Here is a 16,407-nt window from a genome sequence, read left to right on the forward strand (position 1 = left end):
TTTGGTTGTCTCAAAAAATACGTCTATGTGTATTTTGTCAGTATCTGTGATGGCAATGTATTTGCCGGCTCTGAGTGAGATCAATGGGTCAAGTTTGTTTGATGGATCAATGTAATCATTTGTCTGTGCTGATGGAGAAAGTCGAGTCTTCGGTGCTCAGTGTTTCAGATTGTTTCAGTCAAATTGGAGATACTGGTCTGTTCCAGCCTTTACATTTCATTGTTTTATTGTAACAACTTTACATGAGAGAATATAATTTATTCATTGGACAAAAAGGTCATTTTGGAACAAATCATAGCCCTAAAAAGTTTAAATTTGTACCTGAAGTTACAAAATATTATTGAGTGGTATGTCAAATTAACCCATAGGCACATTCATAAATGTAGATACACAAGATAAGTAAATCTATACAGAATCAACATAAAGAAATATTAACTGTACACTATTTTATCCCAGCAGATGAGACAGTAGTGGACTCTTCTGAAGCCTTTATTTAAGCTATAATATTCATGCGGTGTACAGTATATATACTATGTATATGTTATAGGCATGCCACTAAACACAACACTCTGCTACAAAGCGTAATGTTAATATATTGACAATCAGTAGTTGTTGTTATTATTCTAATATACAGAAAATTATAGCACATCAATGTATATGATCTTCTGACATTTCACATATCACTTTGCAGATTATGACAGCGATGGAAAAAAATACTGCTTATATTAAAATGCTATATTTCCCAACAAAATATATCAAATAGACTATAAAAACAGATAAAATGTTACAAAATATGGTACAAATGCCTTATAGTGCATGTCATAGTCCATTAGAAGCCATCTTTTTATTTGTTTTATACTTTCTGTTTCACAGCTATGCAGCAAGAAGACAATACTCTACAGAAAGAAAATCTGATTTTTACACAGAAAATCACTTACACAATTCCGGTATGAAAGTGATAAAAATACATATGAAAATGCCATCCCAGAAAGAAGTTTGAACTTTATAGTTTTTTTTTTGTACTTTACAGTGAACATGTACAAGTTTGTTTAATAATAACAATAATGGAAATAGGCAGGTAATGTGGTAGGTTGACACAGAACATGTTACTTGCATTTTGTCTTGTAGAATTCAAACACAGACCTTTGACGTGAACAAAACATCACAGCCAGTATACCTGTGGTGCAACCTTGGTCGTGCAAAGGCTTTATTTCAGCTAAGCTACTGTTTTTTGTTCCTTTTTCCCTTATGGTAACAAAGGAGCCTTTTCAAGCTGTGTCTAAGGTAAAACCCCTCTGCTTGTACAGTGATTTCTGCACTAACATAATAAAACATATTTCAAAACTACACTGAAATATGCTGTTTCATCCAACATCCCAACATTATGTGAACACAAAACAAATTTGGCTTATTTCGAACAACGGGGTTTGTGTTACGTGGTCAATATATTGAAGCGTCTTCTCCATGAGAGTGAAACATCACCCTACTGTTTCCTAATTGCAAGTCTTCACTGGCCTGACACATCCAAACTTTTCTCAACAACTTCTTCAGGTGGTTTCTGAATTTCACTCCCACAAACGCGTAAAAAAAGGGGTTGAGACAGCAGTGCGAGAAAGCAATCATACGGCAAATGTAAAACCCATAATCAATACCCCTGCTGATTTCACAGTCTGTAAAGGGATGAATTTGATTGTACACTAAAGAGCGCACAAATATGATGACGTTGTAAGGTGCCCACCCTACAAAAAACACTACGACAATAGCAAATATGAGCCTCACCGTCCTGTACCTCGTGTGTGTTCTGGAGCGAAGCAAAGTCTTGAGTATTTGAAAATAACAGAATATAATAATAGAAAAGGCAACTAAGAAGAAAATGTTCTTCTGATATATTTCTGCTAGTTTCCACAATGGACTGTCATACTCACAGTAGGAAACATTTTCATTTAGGTTTACTTGAACTCTGTGGAAGAGGAGTCCTGGGACTGCTGCTAAGCAGCTCAGAAGCCAAATGACTACAGACGCAGTGATTCCATAGCAACACTTCCTAGACCCAAGATCAGCCAGTGGATGAACTACGGCTAAGTACCTATGAATGGTCATCATTGTCAGAAATATAGTACCGCTGTAAAAACCAACATCAAAGATAAAGTATACAGCTTTGCAAACCGATTCTCCAAATGCCCAGCCTTCTGAGTGGTAAGAAGCCCAGAAAGGAAGTCCAAAGGTGAATATCAGGTCTGACAAGGCCAGGTTGAGAATGAAAATGTTTGTGACCGATTTGAGGTTTTCGTATTTTGCCAGAATCCCGAGGACCAGTAAGTTTCCCAGGACACTCAAAACGATCACCAGGGTGAAAAACACTGATGTTATAATGGCACCAAATCTTGAAACGGTTTCCTTATTGCACACATCGTCCTCATAAAATTCATTGTACTCATACGTGGAAAATTGATTTTCTACATAACCAGCTGTTGTGCTCAGCTGTTCGCTGGTAGTATCCATCTCACTGAAAGCAAGAAAAAACACGTTGAAAGTATAAGTTCATAATAGGTACAGTAGTGACAATAACAGCTTGTACAGTCAGAGGATTACCATGCACTAAAACATAAATCGCTCTTGCCTGACTTTAATCTGTCACATTTCAGAAATATATATTTTTATCTGTTTTAGGGTTTTAGAAACTGAGATATAGTTAGTTACTTTTTATTATTTTTCCTATATACTCAGAAGACATAAGACTTAAGACCTAAGCCTAAAGTGCAATCATCTAGTTTTATACGATCTTCTATGATACACAACTCTAACTTTATTGCTTTAAATGCTAATTATATAATATATTAATATATCACAGTAATTTGCAATTCCAAAAAACATTCAAAAAAAGAGATGAAAATATTAAAATAAGCTAAATGTATCAGTTACAATATATATGATATGTTAGTATGATAGCGGCTTTACTTATATATTGTCTTCTTTTCAAAACAATATAAGAATAAATGTAATAGCTCTGCAACACAAAGTGTATTTCTACCTTTCTCTTCTGATGTGCAATCTTTCTTTTAAAAGGAAAGACTCCTGAGCAGAATCCTCCCCATATGTCTCACAAAGTACATCTTTCTGCAGAAGATGGGAGTTGTTGTTTTGTAGGTACGGTATATATATAGGTTTTTCCAGGTGAAACTGTACTGTACTTCCTTTTTTAATACTTATTAAGAAAAAAAAACAATCCTTCAAATGCCATGGACTGTATAAGGCTAGAATATTATGTGATGCGTTTTCTATGTCTTCACAAAACAGTATAAAAGAACTTCTTACAGAATTGTACAGATCTACACAACTGCTAAAGCATGATTATCTCAACCCTCAAATCAGTTACAGCACAAAACCTTTTTTCTTTTCAAAAGCAGACATATATTTGCAACATTAATTACTATACTCTAAAGCCAAATGCTTGCATGAAAATGTACAATATAGAATTTTAGTATAGTGTAGTCTTATCTCCTAACCAGTTTATTCAAACCAATATCTTCGGGTTATTGAACCTAAAGTGACATCAAAATACACTTAGGTAATTAAACGTGCTGTTTGCTCAGGAAACACTGAGAAAAGGCAATTAGCTGGAACTTGGTGTTTATGTATGGGACACCCCCTTAATATACAGAATCACAGTCTCTATAGGAAAAGAAACAGATTTTGAAAAATATCAATAAAAGGCAAGGGGTGACCCTTATATGCAACATTATGACTGTTGGCTCACAGCTCAGATGTTGGTTGTAATGGATTGTGATAATAATAACTCATTACTTTGCTTATGTATGACTTTTTCAATCAGAAAAGAATCCTCAAATGCTTTACAATTAGTTCATCTACAAATCAAGTGTATCACCCATGGGGCAGTCATTAGGCGTTAGCAGTCCCAGCTGCACAGCACACGAGATAGAAAAGTGACAAGGTCACTTTTATTGACCTTTTGACCACGATATGGCCAGCAACCCACTGAAGATAAGCAGGTGTGAGCCTGGTCAGTACCTGGATGGGAGACCTCCTGGGAAAAACTAAGGTTGCTGCTGGAAGTGGTGTTAGTGGGGCCAGCAGGGGGTGCTCACCCTGCGGCCCGTGTGGGTCCTAATGCCCCAGTATAGTGATGGGGACACAGTCGAGGGGGTCAGTACTAAGCGATTTTACAGTCCTCCCATAAAAGGCATATGCGATGATTGAACCAATCGTCACCTAAAACATAACCTGAAAGTCTGATTAATGATTGGTTAATACAGCTACTGTATTTACAGGATTTGTTTTCATTGTGGTAAGACGTTTGAATTTTAAATATTTATTATTTGGAATGTGCACTTTGGAAATTGAGAAAACAGAGCACTTTCATTTCAGTGTTTTGCCCTGTAACATCCCCTATGAAAGTGAGAAAAGTGATCTGTAGCTCTGGACAGCGACCACAAAAATAGGGATCTAATTGTGAACAGTGTTCAAAACAAAACTGTCTATGGCGCAACACAAAAAAACAAGCTATGTGATTTGATGAAGGAAATGTATCACATGATAATTCTTCAATAAGAGTGCCCTCACCCTGGAGAGCTACAGTCAAGTAGGTCTTTATAGATCACCATTTTTATAAAGACTTGGTACACTGCGGTTACCAAGAAATACAGGGTTCATCGACCATTCCACAAGGTCAAGTGTAATGTAAGTACAGGACATTGTATTCTACATATTGATACACGTTTCTGGGACTAAAATACGTAGCACTTTTGGAACCACAACGCATACACAATAGAGGCCATATTCTACTCTTTGTTATCAACAAAGGACAACAGGGACAGTTACTGCTCTGAATCAGGCATCTCCAACTGTGCTGAAAAGAAAAAAAAAGAGACATAAGGCTCTTCAGGTGTGACAGAGCGATAGGAGAAGGCTCCTCAGCTGAAATGTTGTGTTTCTTCCCTTTTCCACATGGAATAAACCTTAACTTGTTCCTTTGCAGCCTACGCATGCTAACGCAGCTCCCTACTTGAACATCCCTAACTGTGGTTAAAGGAGAGGCCTAAACCAGGATGGTTACTAAACTTACCCTGAACCACACGTTTGCAAAGACTGGAAAAAAAACGTTTCAGTTATCAATCAATTAAGCAATGTGCTCAATTACAGGAACTATGCTACTTGAGATCTGTCATTTTCCATCCCTATTGATTTCTAAACACTTCTGAAAGGTATTGTAACGCTTACGGCCGACAGGCACTGTGTAAGAGCCGGCGTACCAGAGCGGGTGACGTCACCGCCCTTCCCTGTGATAGCAGGACCACAGCTACTGGGCTGTGGAGAGATCTCTCTTTGGCTCACGGGGCTAGGTCGCTGCAGAGAGACGCGGAAGTCCCGGGTTCGAGCCTCCAGTCGGGATGGGGCCGACCAGATGCGGCAAGGGCGCCCGCCTGAGCCCCCGTTGCGTTACAGTATCACTTAAATTGTTTCAAGATTGTAGAAATGTATGCTTCAATAATTCTTTATAAGACGTGTGAAATTGAGACCCTCCATGGGTCCTCCACATCAACAGCTGAGGTCAATTTCATGCTGAAAAGTAAAAGCAGTGAAATTAGTGCAATGTTTCAGCTGCACAGCATGTGAAGTCTAACAGACCTCAAGAAGTCTCCACATGCATTTAATTTTTTTTTAATTTTCGGTGTGGAATTAATCTCTCTATCCATATTTATATGTACACTGGTTCTCCATGGTTTTGTGCTTATCTTAATATCTAACTTTAGTAGATGTATGTCAATCTTTTGCAGAAGAGTAGTACCTGAAACTGCAACGTGTTCAAAAGGCATTTATTTAGTAGCACTTCAATATTCAATATTGTGCATTGCCATTATTAGTCACAACTGACCCATGAGTAACTTTGTCCAAACGATTTATTCAACTCTTCAGACTGTAATATATGCACGTAGTTTTGTTTAAAGGCGTCTCCCAAAATGATGTTTTTTTTTCATGAACGTTAGACAGAAATGACAACAAAAATTAAATTAAAAAACCCTTTTTAATAGCTCAGACTACATGTGAAAAAGAAGCAATAAATACACCGATCTTGACAGCTTGTTGTAGATACCCAAAACACTTCGCAATTTCGGTGTTGCTGTCACTTGACTTCAGTCATCATATTCATACTGTAGGAGCCAACCTGTCACATGACTCCTGTTTATCTGGGGCTCGTTAACAACCAAACTATGAAGGGAATCAATGTTTCTGATTGGCTGGGGAGTTGAATTCTTTCATTTTGATTCGGTTCAACTAGTGTCAATCAGATAATATTTCCCACCCCCCTTGAGTAACAAGTTTGTCTTTGCTGCAAAGTACAGTAAGTGAACTGCTGGGAATCATCTACTTTGAAGTATGTTAAAAGTTTGTTTTCTTTTTTTTTCTTTTTACTATCTCGTGTGTGTGGCTCGATCAATAACTTCCTACCTTGTTCAATTAGTTGTCAAGAGTGTGTTATCCACATTACATACTTTTTTGCTGGCACGATTGTCGCTGCTAGTGGCAGAAGACAGACACTTCGGGTTTAGGAGCAATACATTTTAATTAATTTTAGCTCTTAATAGTTTATGTTGTTTAATTGGTTTTTAAGGTGTCCGACGCTTTTAAGATCTTATTTCAGTCTGATCTTTTTAATGTTGTTAGAGACGTATGTATTCTCTAAGCAGCTTTCCTTGTTGCGCACATTATTTCTAACTAAACTGGTTTGTCTGTTCACAGTTGAATAAAATTGCCTTAGTTTTGTAGATCATTTCCATTAAAGGATAAAGAAAGAAATATGACGTTTACCTTTTAGGCTGTAGGAAATGCGGATAATGTACATATGTGAAATTTGCAGGATATGCTAATCACAATTCCCATCAAATCAAGCCAAAATTATGTCAGGTCAGATATATTCAATACGTCAGCTGTATAGTATAGCTGAAGAGAAACTTCACAGTTACTATATTTCGTATATATACTGTTAATTTTCGTCCTCTTTACGGTTACTGACAGAAAAATGTGCTTCGTTGTATGTTTTCAACGAGCCTGTCCAATATGGGCACGTTTTTGGAAAAACAAAACCAGGAGGCTTCATTTCTCACCCTGGCCGTGCTGCTGCCTGATCGGCAATGAAAACGTGTGGTTATGATTGCATCCACCGCCTTAACTAGTGGTCGTGTGTGACGCGAGTTCAAAATAACACGCTGGAGCTTGGAAATCACCTTAAGAAAAGCTTTACCTGTTTGTGATTCATTACTTCCGTAACCTTTACGGGCACGCGTCGTGTCTACCGCGTCAACACTCAAAAGGTGCAAGATCTTTAATGTACGATTTGCAAAAAAAAACACACACACAAAAACGTTTTGATTTACACCGTCCAATGTTTTGAAACTTCATTTGTTATGGAATCCCATCGTTTATTCGTTATTGCTTGGTTTAGATCGTAGTTTTTCTCCCCCCCCAAATTGTGGTGATTTATGGTAAGTTCTAATTAAACCGTGTCCTCCATCCCGGACCTACGGTGCGATCTTGAACCTCACACAGTGTTTGTATGTTCATCTCGTGTTCGCGTGGGTTTCCTCCCACAGTCCACAGACCTACGGGTAGGTGAGTTTTTTTTTTATTCTGAACCTGAGCTAAAGAACAATCCAACACCAGCAAAAACAACACAAAGTGCAACCCCATCCTCCCTCTGATCATTGACTTCTCCATCGTGAAACTGGCTGCCCGGAAAACTGGCCCTGGTGCGAGTCTGTCCGTGTGCGTTCTTGCACGGTGTGTGCCCCGCCATGGACTGGCGTCCCGTCCAGGGTGTAATCTGCCTTGTGCTCGTTGCTTGCCGGAATAGCCTGCGTCTACCCCCCCGCGACCCCGAATTGGATAGACTGGGTAGAAAAAGCATCGATGGAGATCGGTTCAATTTCCGGTCTTTATTGTGCGTATGTTATTTGCACTTGCAACAAAAATATAACTCATTTTCTGTCACACAGGATAAACGGGTGTGCACGCTAGGCGTAGTGGGAGAATTGATAAAACTACCGCCTTAGTAGAAACCTACAGTTGAAGGACATTTTAAAGATGAGTTGCGAAAAATAGATTAGAAAAGTTGGAAATACAAGACTGCAGAAAAAAAAACAGACCTTATTAAAGTGTCTCTTTAGAGTCATGCATCTAGATGGAGAGGTCACATGATTTCAGAATGAATACATTATGAAGTACCCCAGTCAATTTGAAGCAGATATTCAACTACAAAGGCTAAGGAGCTTCAGAACAGCTTGGGTATAAGTTTGTAGAGAGACGCAAAAGTTTTGTGGTCATAAGATTTTGTGATCAGATGAGATAAATTAGAACATTACGATTTTAATGCAAAAGGAATGTGTTTTTTCATACTCCTTCAACATCTCAGATGTTTTATAATATTTCAGTTTTGTGCAAGGATGAGTTGTTAGGCTTCATCAGTGGACACGAGCAATTTCCGGTACTAAAGTCCTCCCCCCAGGCTGTATGTGTCTTGGAAAGTTTGTGTTTTCAGAAGATGTGTGTTGGAGATTTTAAAAAGTAGAACCACAAAGTTAACCTCAGAGCAATTTATGTTGCATATTTTTTTCAAATCAAACGAGACACTTTTTAGTGGTATCAGAAAACAACCTGCAGACCTGCTGATCCAGCAAAACTGCACAAATAAAATTGTACTGTTTGTTATGCCACTCAAACTGCACCAGGATTCACAGCAGTTTAATTGCCATAGCACATATCTCACATATTCGTTGCACACTTAGGAGTTTTGACAAAAGAAGTGTACCATAAAAACAGAGGTTTTCGGCTTTATCTGCGGTTGCTCTTTCAGTTATACAGAAGGGGCTTGTGATGGAGCTGGGAAAGGCGGATGAAAAGCGATGGATTTGCTGTTGCTTTGTTGCCGATGTGCTGAGTGAGTGTGTTTCTCTGGTTCAGCAGGCCCTGGCTCAGTGACCTCTCAGATGTGTGAGCTGCATGATGGCTGCGTCAGTTGGGGAGAGCCAGCTCCAGAGGATTATCCGAGATCTGCACGGTATGGCGATATGCTTCGCTCCATCTGGCCGTTCGGGGGCGGCTTTTCCAGTGTTCGTAGAAGCTGCTTTCCTCATTCCGGGAGAGGAGGGGGATGGGCATTCGGGGTTAAAGACGACTGTTATTTTTTGTCACAAGTACTGGCCAGTAAGCATGCTGGAAATCACATCGGCCTGCGGTTGGTCTGTGGGCTCAAGTTCAAAGGAGTATAAGCACTGTAAGCTTTAATGCTTTACGGTGAGAGAAGGGGTGAGAAGGAGCAGATACATATGTGGACTTATAACTGGAAAGTAATGGGCTCATATCTCAGGCAGGGAAAGGTTTTCCAATGTCTTCCATAAAGTACCCTGCTGTCAACAATGAATACAGGTGAATCCAATTGCTTTGGATAAAGATGTCAGACAAATAAATGAATTATAATAAGATAAAGGTCACTTGTGCAGGATGTGAACCTTAGTGGATATTCCCTTTAATTTTCATGAGGTCAGTGTACCCAGTGGTCAAGTGGTGCCGTTGTTAAAAAGAAGTGTAACAATTATGAAGTAAGGATCACAAAAAAAATGCATTTGGGCCCTAAACATGGAAAGAATGTAATTATCCATCAATTGTAATGTAGGCTACGCTTTAAACCGTTTAGGTTTTCGCTGTTGTAGACAGTATTGGGACCATTTAGGCCGGTGATTTGACGTGCTTCTCTTTAAAGGGCCGAGGTTACAGTGATCACTGTTCGCTGTCGTGCTTCAGTCATTAATCGAGTACTTGGCACCTGATTATTTTACTTTGCTGCAAAGTTTTTTATCTTATAGAGAGAACAATCTAATAAATAGAGTAAACCTCATCCTTTTAATTTTCAATCATTTGTCTTAATTCATTTGCACCAAAAGTAAACCTTTTCAAACACATGAAGTTACTCTTTAAAATCCAGCTCAAGGCCTCCTGAGTGCAGGCTGGGCTCTTTGATCACGGGTCTGAGCCCAGGTTATGTCAATAGCCAATTGGGGCTGAGATTCCTCAAGCGTACACTTTGATTAGTCTGTTGGAGGTTAATCTCAAACTTGGCCTTAACGTATGTTAAAACTTGGCCTCCTGGGAACTTGCAGGCATGCAGTGCCGTCACTCCAGTTAGCCTCAGGCACGTTGCTTTCGGACCTGCGATGTGTTAAAATAGCTCAAGGGGTGGTGGTTTGGAGGAGTCTGCTTGTGCTTCCTCATTCATATCATTGGTGTCCTATTTAATCCATCTAAAAAGTAAAAACTTTGAAAGTAACTTATTTGAAGGTTAGAGCAGAGAAGCATTAATTCAGTGTTCCATCCTTTTGCAATATAATCTCAAGATCTTTGGTGCTGTTGAAAATATAATTCTTTAGCATTGGAGATAGTAAGTCCAACATAGAGGCTCAAAATATCCTACAAAAGAGATAAAATTACTATATAGGATAGTACATAGGGATTACGACCTGTACTTCAAACGTTTTGGCTTTTGGTTGATTCCTAGTTTCCTAATTGTCTTTCTCGTTTCTCAAATGTAGATGCGGTGACAGAGCTGAGCAAGGAGTACAGAGAAAGTGGAGAGCCAATAACTGACGACAGCCCTAACCTGCACAAGTTTTCTTACAAATTGGAGTATTTATTGCAGGTATGTTTGTGTCACTGAACTCTAAGAATTGTTAAGGTATTGTACCCTGGCCTGCACAGCAGGATGCAACAAACCAGAAATTGTAGTCTGACGGGCTCATGTCCCGCTCCTCCTGATATGTCATCAATACAATCAATGTAAATGTAATTCAGAAATACTTTAGATTGATACAAAGCTAAGTTGCTTTGGGAAAAATGCATCACACAAAGAATAATACGTAGTTCAGGTGGGTAGCTGCGTCAGCATGCGTAGGCTGCAAAAGAACAAGTAAAAGGTTTATTCCCTGCTGAAAAGAGAAGAAAGAAAACGCAACGTTTCGGCCGTGGAGCCTTCTTCAGGTGTGAGAAGGCAGTAAGCAAAGGTAATGGAGCGGGAGAACAAAGGCTGGAGGGCGAGAGGCGGGAGCAGGGGACAGACAGAGTGGCCAATCAGGTCGTGTGAAGTCAGGATGGGTGAAGAGATGTGTGAATAGAGAGAATTTAGAAGAAAATGGGTCTGTCGTTGAGAGAAGGGGAAAAGGTGTGATCCTAGCTGCAGGTTAATTTGAGTTTCTGTAGTCTTTCTGATAATGATGATGATGATAATAATAATAATAATAATAATAATAATAATAATAATAATATAATTATGTTATTATCATATAGCGATTAACATATAATAATGTTATAAAAACGATTACAATAATAAGCACTATTTCTTGCATGTAATAATGAGTGGGATTTCCGGAGATTAAGTGTGACAATTTTTGTTTATTTTTTTATAAGACAGTATTTGAAAGGGATGAAAGTACTCAGCTTTAGGTTTTTCATGTTGTCCTCAAGGTATACTGTACTTATGAAGCACTAGGTTTCTGAAAAGTCTGTTTGCTATATTAGCAGTTAAATGGAACCCCTTTCTTTTCTTCTGCTTTTCTGATCAATTAGAAATGCAGCTCTATTGCAGAGGGACAGGGAGCAGATGGTGCAGCACATTAACTTGTATGGAAAAAGTTTACAGTACTCAACACTAAATAAAGAAGCATGGAAACAATTTAAAATCCGATACAAAAAGGTGGCTTTTAGGAATGGAGGTGATAAGCTTTTTAAAACCTAACATTTGACTTTTAACACATTATTTAGTTTGACCAGAAGGAAAAGACAACTTTCCTCGGGACAAGGAAAGACTACTGGGATTATTTCAGTGACTGCCTGACCAAGATAAAAGGAGCTAATGATGGAATCCGCTTTGTCAAGTCCATCCCAGAGGTAAGAAGATCTTCATGGGGACTCAGTCAGTAATGCATTGCGTTTCATCCAACGTATTTTGTTAAACAGGAACTGGCCACATTCTGACCAGCATGCCCTTGGTTTTAAAGTTGTGTATGATCCTTGTTTCATTGGCTGGTAAGCAAATAAAAAAAATTGTAATAGTCAGATGGGAGGTTGGTAAAGCATTTATTTCTCTGACATTCAGTGCTGATGCTACAGTCCGGAGACTGAATGTTGTGCAGTAACAATGTCAAGAAATGAAATGCAGGCAACAGTCTGCATTTTAAGTGTTTCATCAATGGGAATATAGAGGTAGTCAATAGAAATAGTCCTTTTGTGATTCACAACAGTGTAAGAATTATTTGTAGAGATTTTGGGGATCAGATTAGCTGATTATCTGTAATCTTTACAGGTTTAGGGCAGATTTACTCTAGTTTTGTGTTGTATTATTAAAAAAACACTTCATTAATGTAACATGTAAATCAATTAATTTACTTTTATTTATTAATTTTAACAGAAATATTTAATGAGTAATTTGTTAGGAATAAGCAAATTCTGTTAACCTTAATTCTGTGTGAACTAAGATTCAATTCTCCATTAAGTCTCTGCAGAATTATTCCATATCTCACTTTGCATACTACATTTTCTTACATACTAGATATTGCAAGTCATCTGTGTTGTACAAGAAAAATTGAAGACCCTTGCATATTTCTATCCACTCCTTTTTGTGCCATCAGACCTGATGTGATCGTGATTACAGTTGCAAACTGTATTGTCTTCATTTCCATAATTAGACTATACTTAAATAGTAAAACTCATTGGAATAATTGAATTGCTTGTTTTAATATAGTTTTTTATAAGAAATATTGGTCGGTGTAGTAATTAAACAGTGCAATGCATTATATATAATATTAAAATGAATTGCATAAACTGAGTTTATAATGGACAGTAGTACTCACACTGTTAGTACTTACTGTGTTCCTCATTAGCATATAGCTCATTAGCATGCTCCATTTTGAGGTTTCTGATGACCTGTTACCAGGCATCATATGAAATGTTGCCGTTTTTCGGATACATGCATTAGAATGAGCATGTAATGTGTTGTTTACGGACAACTAAAGTCTCATTGAGGTCCTGTGTCATTTTAGAAAGTTGTTTATGTGCTGGTGGGGTGAAGCCACATGTGGATTCTTAGTTTTTTTTTTAACCAGAAAGCTGTTGCTATATTTGTCTTTGCAAGATACCCATAACGTAGCAGCAATTTCACTAGAGTTAGGATAAGGCAAGACTTCCTGAAAGATTGGTTTTAGTTGGCCAATCAATTATAAGTTGTTGTTTTTTTTAAGAATGTTCATAAGCTGCAGCATTGAGGCCTTTAATACCTAAGAATATATTGAGCTTTGCAAAAAAACCTCACCCCCTCCCCACCTACCCAAGCATAAAGCTGGTAGAAGCGCCTTTGACTGCAGTTGCAACTGTGAGCCTTTTTGGGCAGCTTTACCAGCTTTGCCACGCTGGGATGGTGCAGTTTTCCCCCATTTTTCTTTGTTATTGTGCTCAAGCTGGTTGAGGATGGACGGCAGCAGTGTTCAAGTCTCGCCACGGGTTTCCTGTTCGATTCAAGTCAGGACTTTGACTGCGCCACTCCAGGACTTTCACTTTCTTTTCAAGCCACTCCAGTGTAGCTTTTGGTTATTGTACAACAGAAAGGTGTTTTTGCCTTTCTTTATATGGTATACGTGTTTATTGCTTATCTTCTTTTAAAGTAATGTTTGTTTTCTTGCGTCAACACTGTATAGTGTTTGTTTTGCACGGTAACTTGACCAATCTTTTTCTTTGAGTGTGCTTCCTAACCACAGTCTACGTCTGTGCAGTTCCATCCCGAAACTAAGAAACCAGACTTTTTTTTTCTGGGCTTCAAAATAGAAGCCCACATCTCACATCTCACACCACCAACTTCTTTGGAAAAGCTCGTTGAAGTTCAAACCACAACTGTGATGGAAATGCGTAAATGATTTCTGATGCTCCCTGAGTCATTCCCACCAAAAGATATGGGGAGTGAGTACAGAGTACGGCAATGATAATAAAAGAAACAAAGTTTAAAGCATAACAGAGTTTAAATATATATTTAGATGTTTTTGTGCACTAGTGAGCATTTACGAAGTATGACTATCTAACAACTAACTACTGTATTTGCTCACTCACTTATTGAATTGAACTTATGAATATCCGTTTCCCATCATATAACAGCTTTTTTGGCTTTACCATTTCCGATCATAGCATTACACCATAACATTAATGTATGGAGCAAATACATTTATGTTGGATGTTCATTTGTACTGTCTTCTTTTTCAGTTCAAGACCTCTCTGGGCAAAGGAAGAGCTTTCATCCGGTACTGCCTGGTACATCAGCGCCTGGCAGATACTCTTCAGCAGTGTCTGATGAATGAAAAGGTCACAAGGTAAAGGGAGGATCGGTCATAGGCTCCCAGTAACTGTCAGAAGTCTTTGACATGAATCAGAGGTGGCCTTGTTAAAACCTTCACACACATCAAAACATGTGTGTTCCTCCTCATCTCCTCGCAAAACATCAGTTTAAACGTATTTAAATAGGGAACCCTATCAAGAGACGATTAGAGCTTTATATTTTTAAAGAATAGTGCAAAACCACTATTTTTTTATGGGACACTAGCAGATCACCCACTGAGATAAGAAAATCCATAAACATCTTGGATTGGGAAACTATGGCTTCGTTGCTAAGGCAAAGAAGATCAAGGATTTGCTCTTGCTGTTTAATATGTAACCTGCTAATAAACTGTTTTAAGTTATCAAATGCCCAGGATATTACAAGATGTTCCGAATACCTCATGCCCTCAATATTACTGGGAGAAGGTCACTTGCTTTACAGTGAAATGTAATGATTTACAAGTAATTTGAAACCACTTCATTCTTACTTCCTTAGCTTTGTTTTGCTTCCTTAAGAGAAAGTAAAAACAAGAAGTCTTCGGCTCTTCTGCTTTTTCACGTCTCCTTTGTTACGGGAACAGATAAATCAGTCGCTTGCAGACTAAAACTATGGGATGATTTGTTATGTACACTTGACAGTTTCATGCTCTTTTAAAGTTTTTCTATAATACCTTAACAACCTCCCAAAATGTGCCTGCTCATTTGTAATTCATCTCTTTGGATTTACCATAAAGACCGGTGTATCCACCTTGTAGCCTTATCTTGGATCTCTGCATATCTCTGTAGCTAATTGCTAATTAAAGGCTGGTCAATGCTGGGAAGGGAATCCTCAAAGAAAAAATTGTTTAACTCTTAGTTTAACTAATGCCTCAGTTTAGAGACCAGGGATCCTGTGCTATGTCATATTTTAGATAAGACCTTAAACCAAGGTTTTGAGCGCTTGTGGCACTGTTAGTGAGTGAAAGATTGCTGGACATACTGTACAGTGGGTTTGCACATATGCCCCCCTTAAATATCCTGCTTAATTCAACTGATGAAGCAGATTTTCTGCCTAACGTGCTGTGTAGTGGGGCTGCTGGCACACGGATGGACGCAGTGCCATCATATATGGAGTGTGAGGCACTATGGAATCACAGGCGCATTTTATAAAATATAAAATGCATTTTACACTACAGTGGTTGATTTGTCAGAAAGACTTACCATGGACTAGTTTTCCAAGTATTCAGTAAGCTTATTAAATTCACTGTGGCCTAGCTGTTCACTATTGATATTCATTATTCAGATTCTTTAAAGTTCTTCCCGGATCTGTTGGTTGCTTTTGTTGGCTTAAAATGACAGCAGCACTACCAGCTTCTAGCCTGATCTTGTCAGATCTTGTCAGATCTTAGGAAGAAGGGCATGGCTGGGCCTGAGAATGTGCAGCCAGGCTGCTTCTATAAAATACGTGACCAACGAAACTCTTTCATTTAACAATCGCTGAAATAATAGATTTGACATTTTTGACTAAAACAGGCAAAAATTGGAGTGCAGTTGGCCTGTGACAGCTGCTGCTTCATCCCTTCGTATTGTGAACAATGGTGTGTCGTGAAGACCCCGAAGGTGTCTGTTGATGTTGTGATCCAAAAGAGTTGTTCATCATGTAACTGTTTATGATCTTGTTTAGTTTTTTATTTTATTGCTTTGTTTGTTTCTTCGTGTATTTTACCTCTAGTGACTGGTATTATGCTCGGAGTCCATTTCTCAAGCCTCATCTCAATGTGGACATCATTAACCATCTTTATGAGCTGAATGAGGTTCAGTTTGACATTGCTTCAAGGGGCTACGATCTAGATGCCGCCTGGCCAACATTTGCAAGGTAACCCTAATAGTTTCTCTCTCCTTTTCACAAAGTAAAAGATAATCCACATTTTTTGAATGCACCTTATTTAAAGTGGGAATATGAGCAATGCATAGTTACTGTCAAATAAATTACATACTTATTTAGGG

At 38.4% G+C, this 16,407-nt stretch overlaps 2 protein-coding genes across 6 annotated transcripts in view; one reads left to right on the forward strand and one right to left on the reverse strand.

The window, feature by feature from the left end:
- Window positions 1-208: 208 nt before the first annotated feature.
- Window positions 209-3,127, reverse strand: xcr1a.1 (chemokine (C motif) receptor 1a, duplicate 1). Its single transcript, XM_088644023.1, has 2 exons — window positions 3,032-3,127; window positions 209-2,506 (listed from the first exon to the last, which is right to left on the reverse strand). Exon 2 carries the CDS (start codon window positions 2,500-2,502, stop codon window positions 1,441-1,443), a length of 1,062 nt encoding a protein of 353 aa, XP_088500149.1. The 5' UTR covers window positions 2,503-2,506; window positions 3,032-3,127; the 3' UTR covers window positions 209-1,440.
- A 3,170-nt stretch (window positions 3,128-6,297) lies between these two features.
- LOC148657575 (FYVE and coiled-coil domain-containing protein 1-like) overlaps window positions 6,298-16,407 on the forward strand; it is a 36,291-nt gene continuing 26,181 nt past the window's right edge. For 3 of the 5 annotated variants that reach the window (XM_088644024.1, XM_088644028.1, XM_088644027.1), the window contains exons 1-6: window positions 6,298-6,394; window positions 8,977-9,073; window positions 10,602-10,708; window positions 11,827-11,952; window positions 14,311-14,417; window positions 16,133-16,276. In XM_088644024.1, the coding sequence (XP_088500150.1) occupies window positions 9,016-9,073; window positions 10,602-10,708; window positions 11,827-11,952; window positions 14,311-14,417; window positions 16,133-16,276 (542 nt within the window). In that variant the 5' untranslated portion in view covers window positions 6,298-6,394; window positions 8,977-9,015. The remainder of the gene's footprint in view (window positions 6,395-8,976; window positions 9,074-10,601; window positions 10,709-11,826; window positions 11,953-14,310; window positions 14,418-16,132; window positions 16,277-16,407) is intronic. The other 2 variants (XM_088644025.1, XM_088644026.1) reach the window with 2 other exon arrangements.

This window comes from Lepisosteus platostomus, chromosome 8, assembly GCF_059453375.1.
Source record: "Lepisosteus platostomus isolate fLepPlt1 chromosome 8, fLepPlt1.hap1, whole genome shotgun sequence".
Classification (NCBI taxonomy): Eukaryota; Metazoa; Chordata; class Actinopteri; order Semionotiformes; family Lepisosteidae; genus Lepisosteus; species Lepisosteus platostomus.

Bases quoted from the DNA above. Each gene is read 5' to 3' on its own strand.
- xcr1a.1 (XM_088644023.1), bottom strand. From the start codon at position 2,502: ATGGATACTACCAGCGAACAGCTGAGCACAACAGCTGGTTATGTAGAA.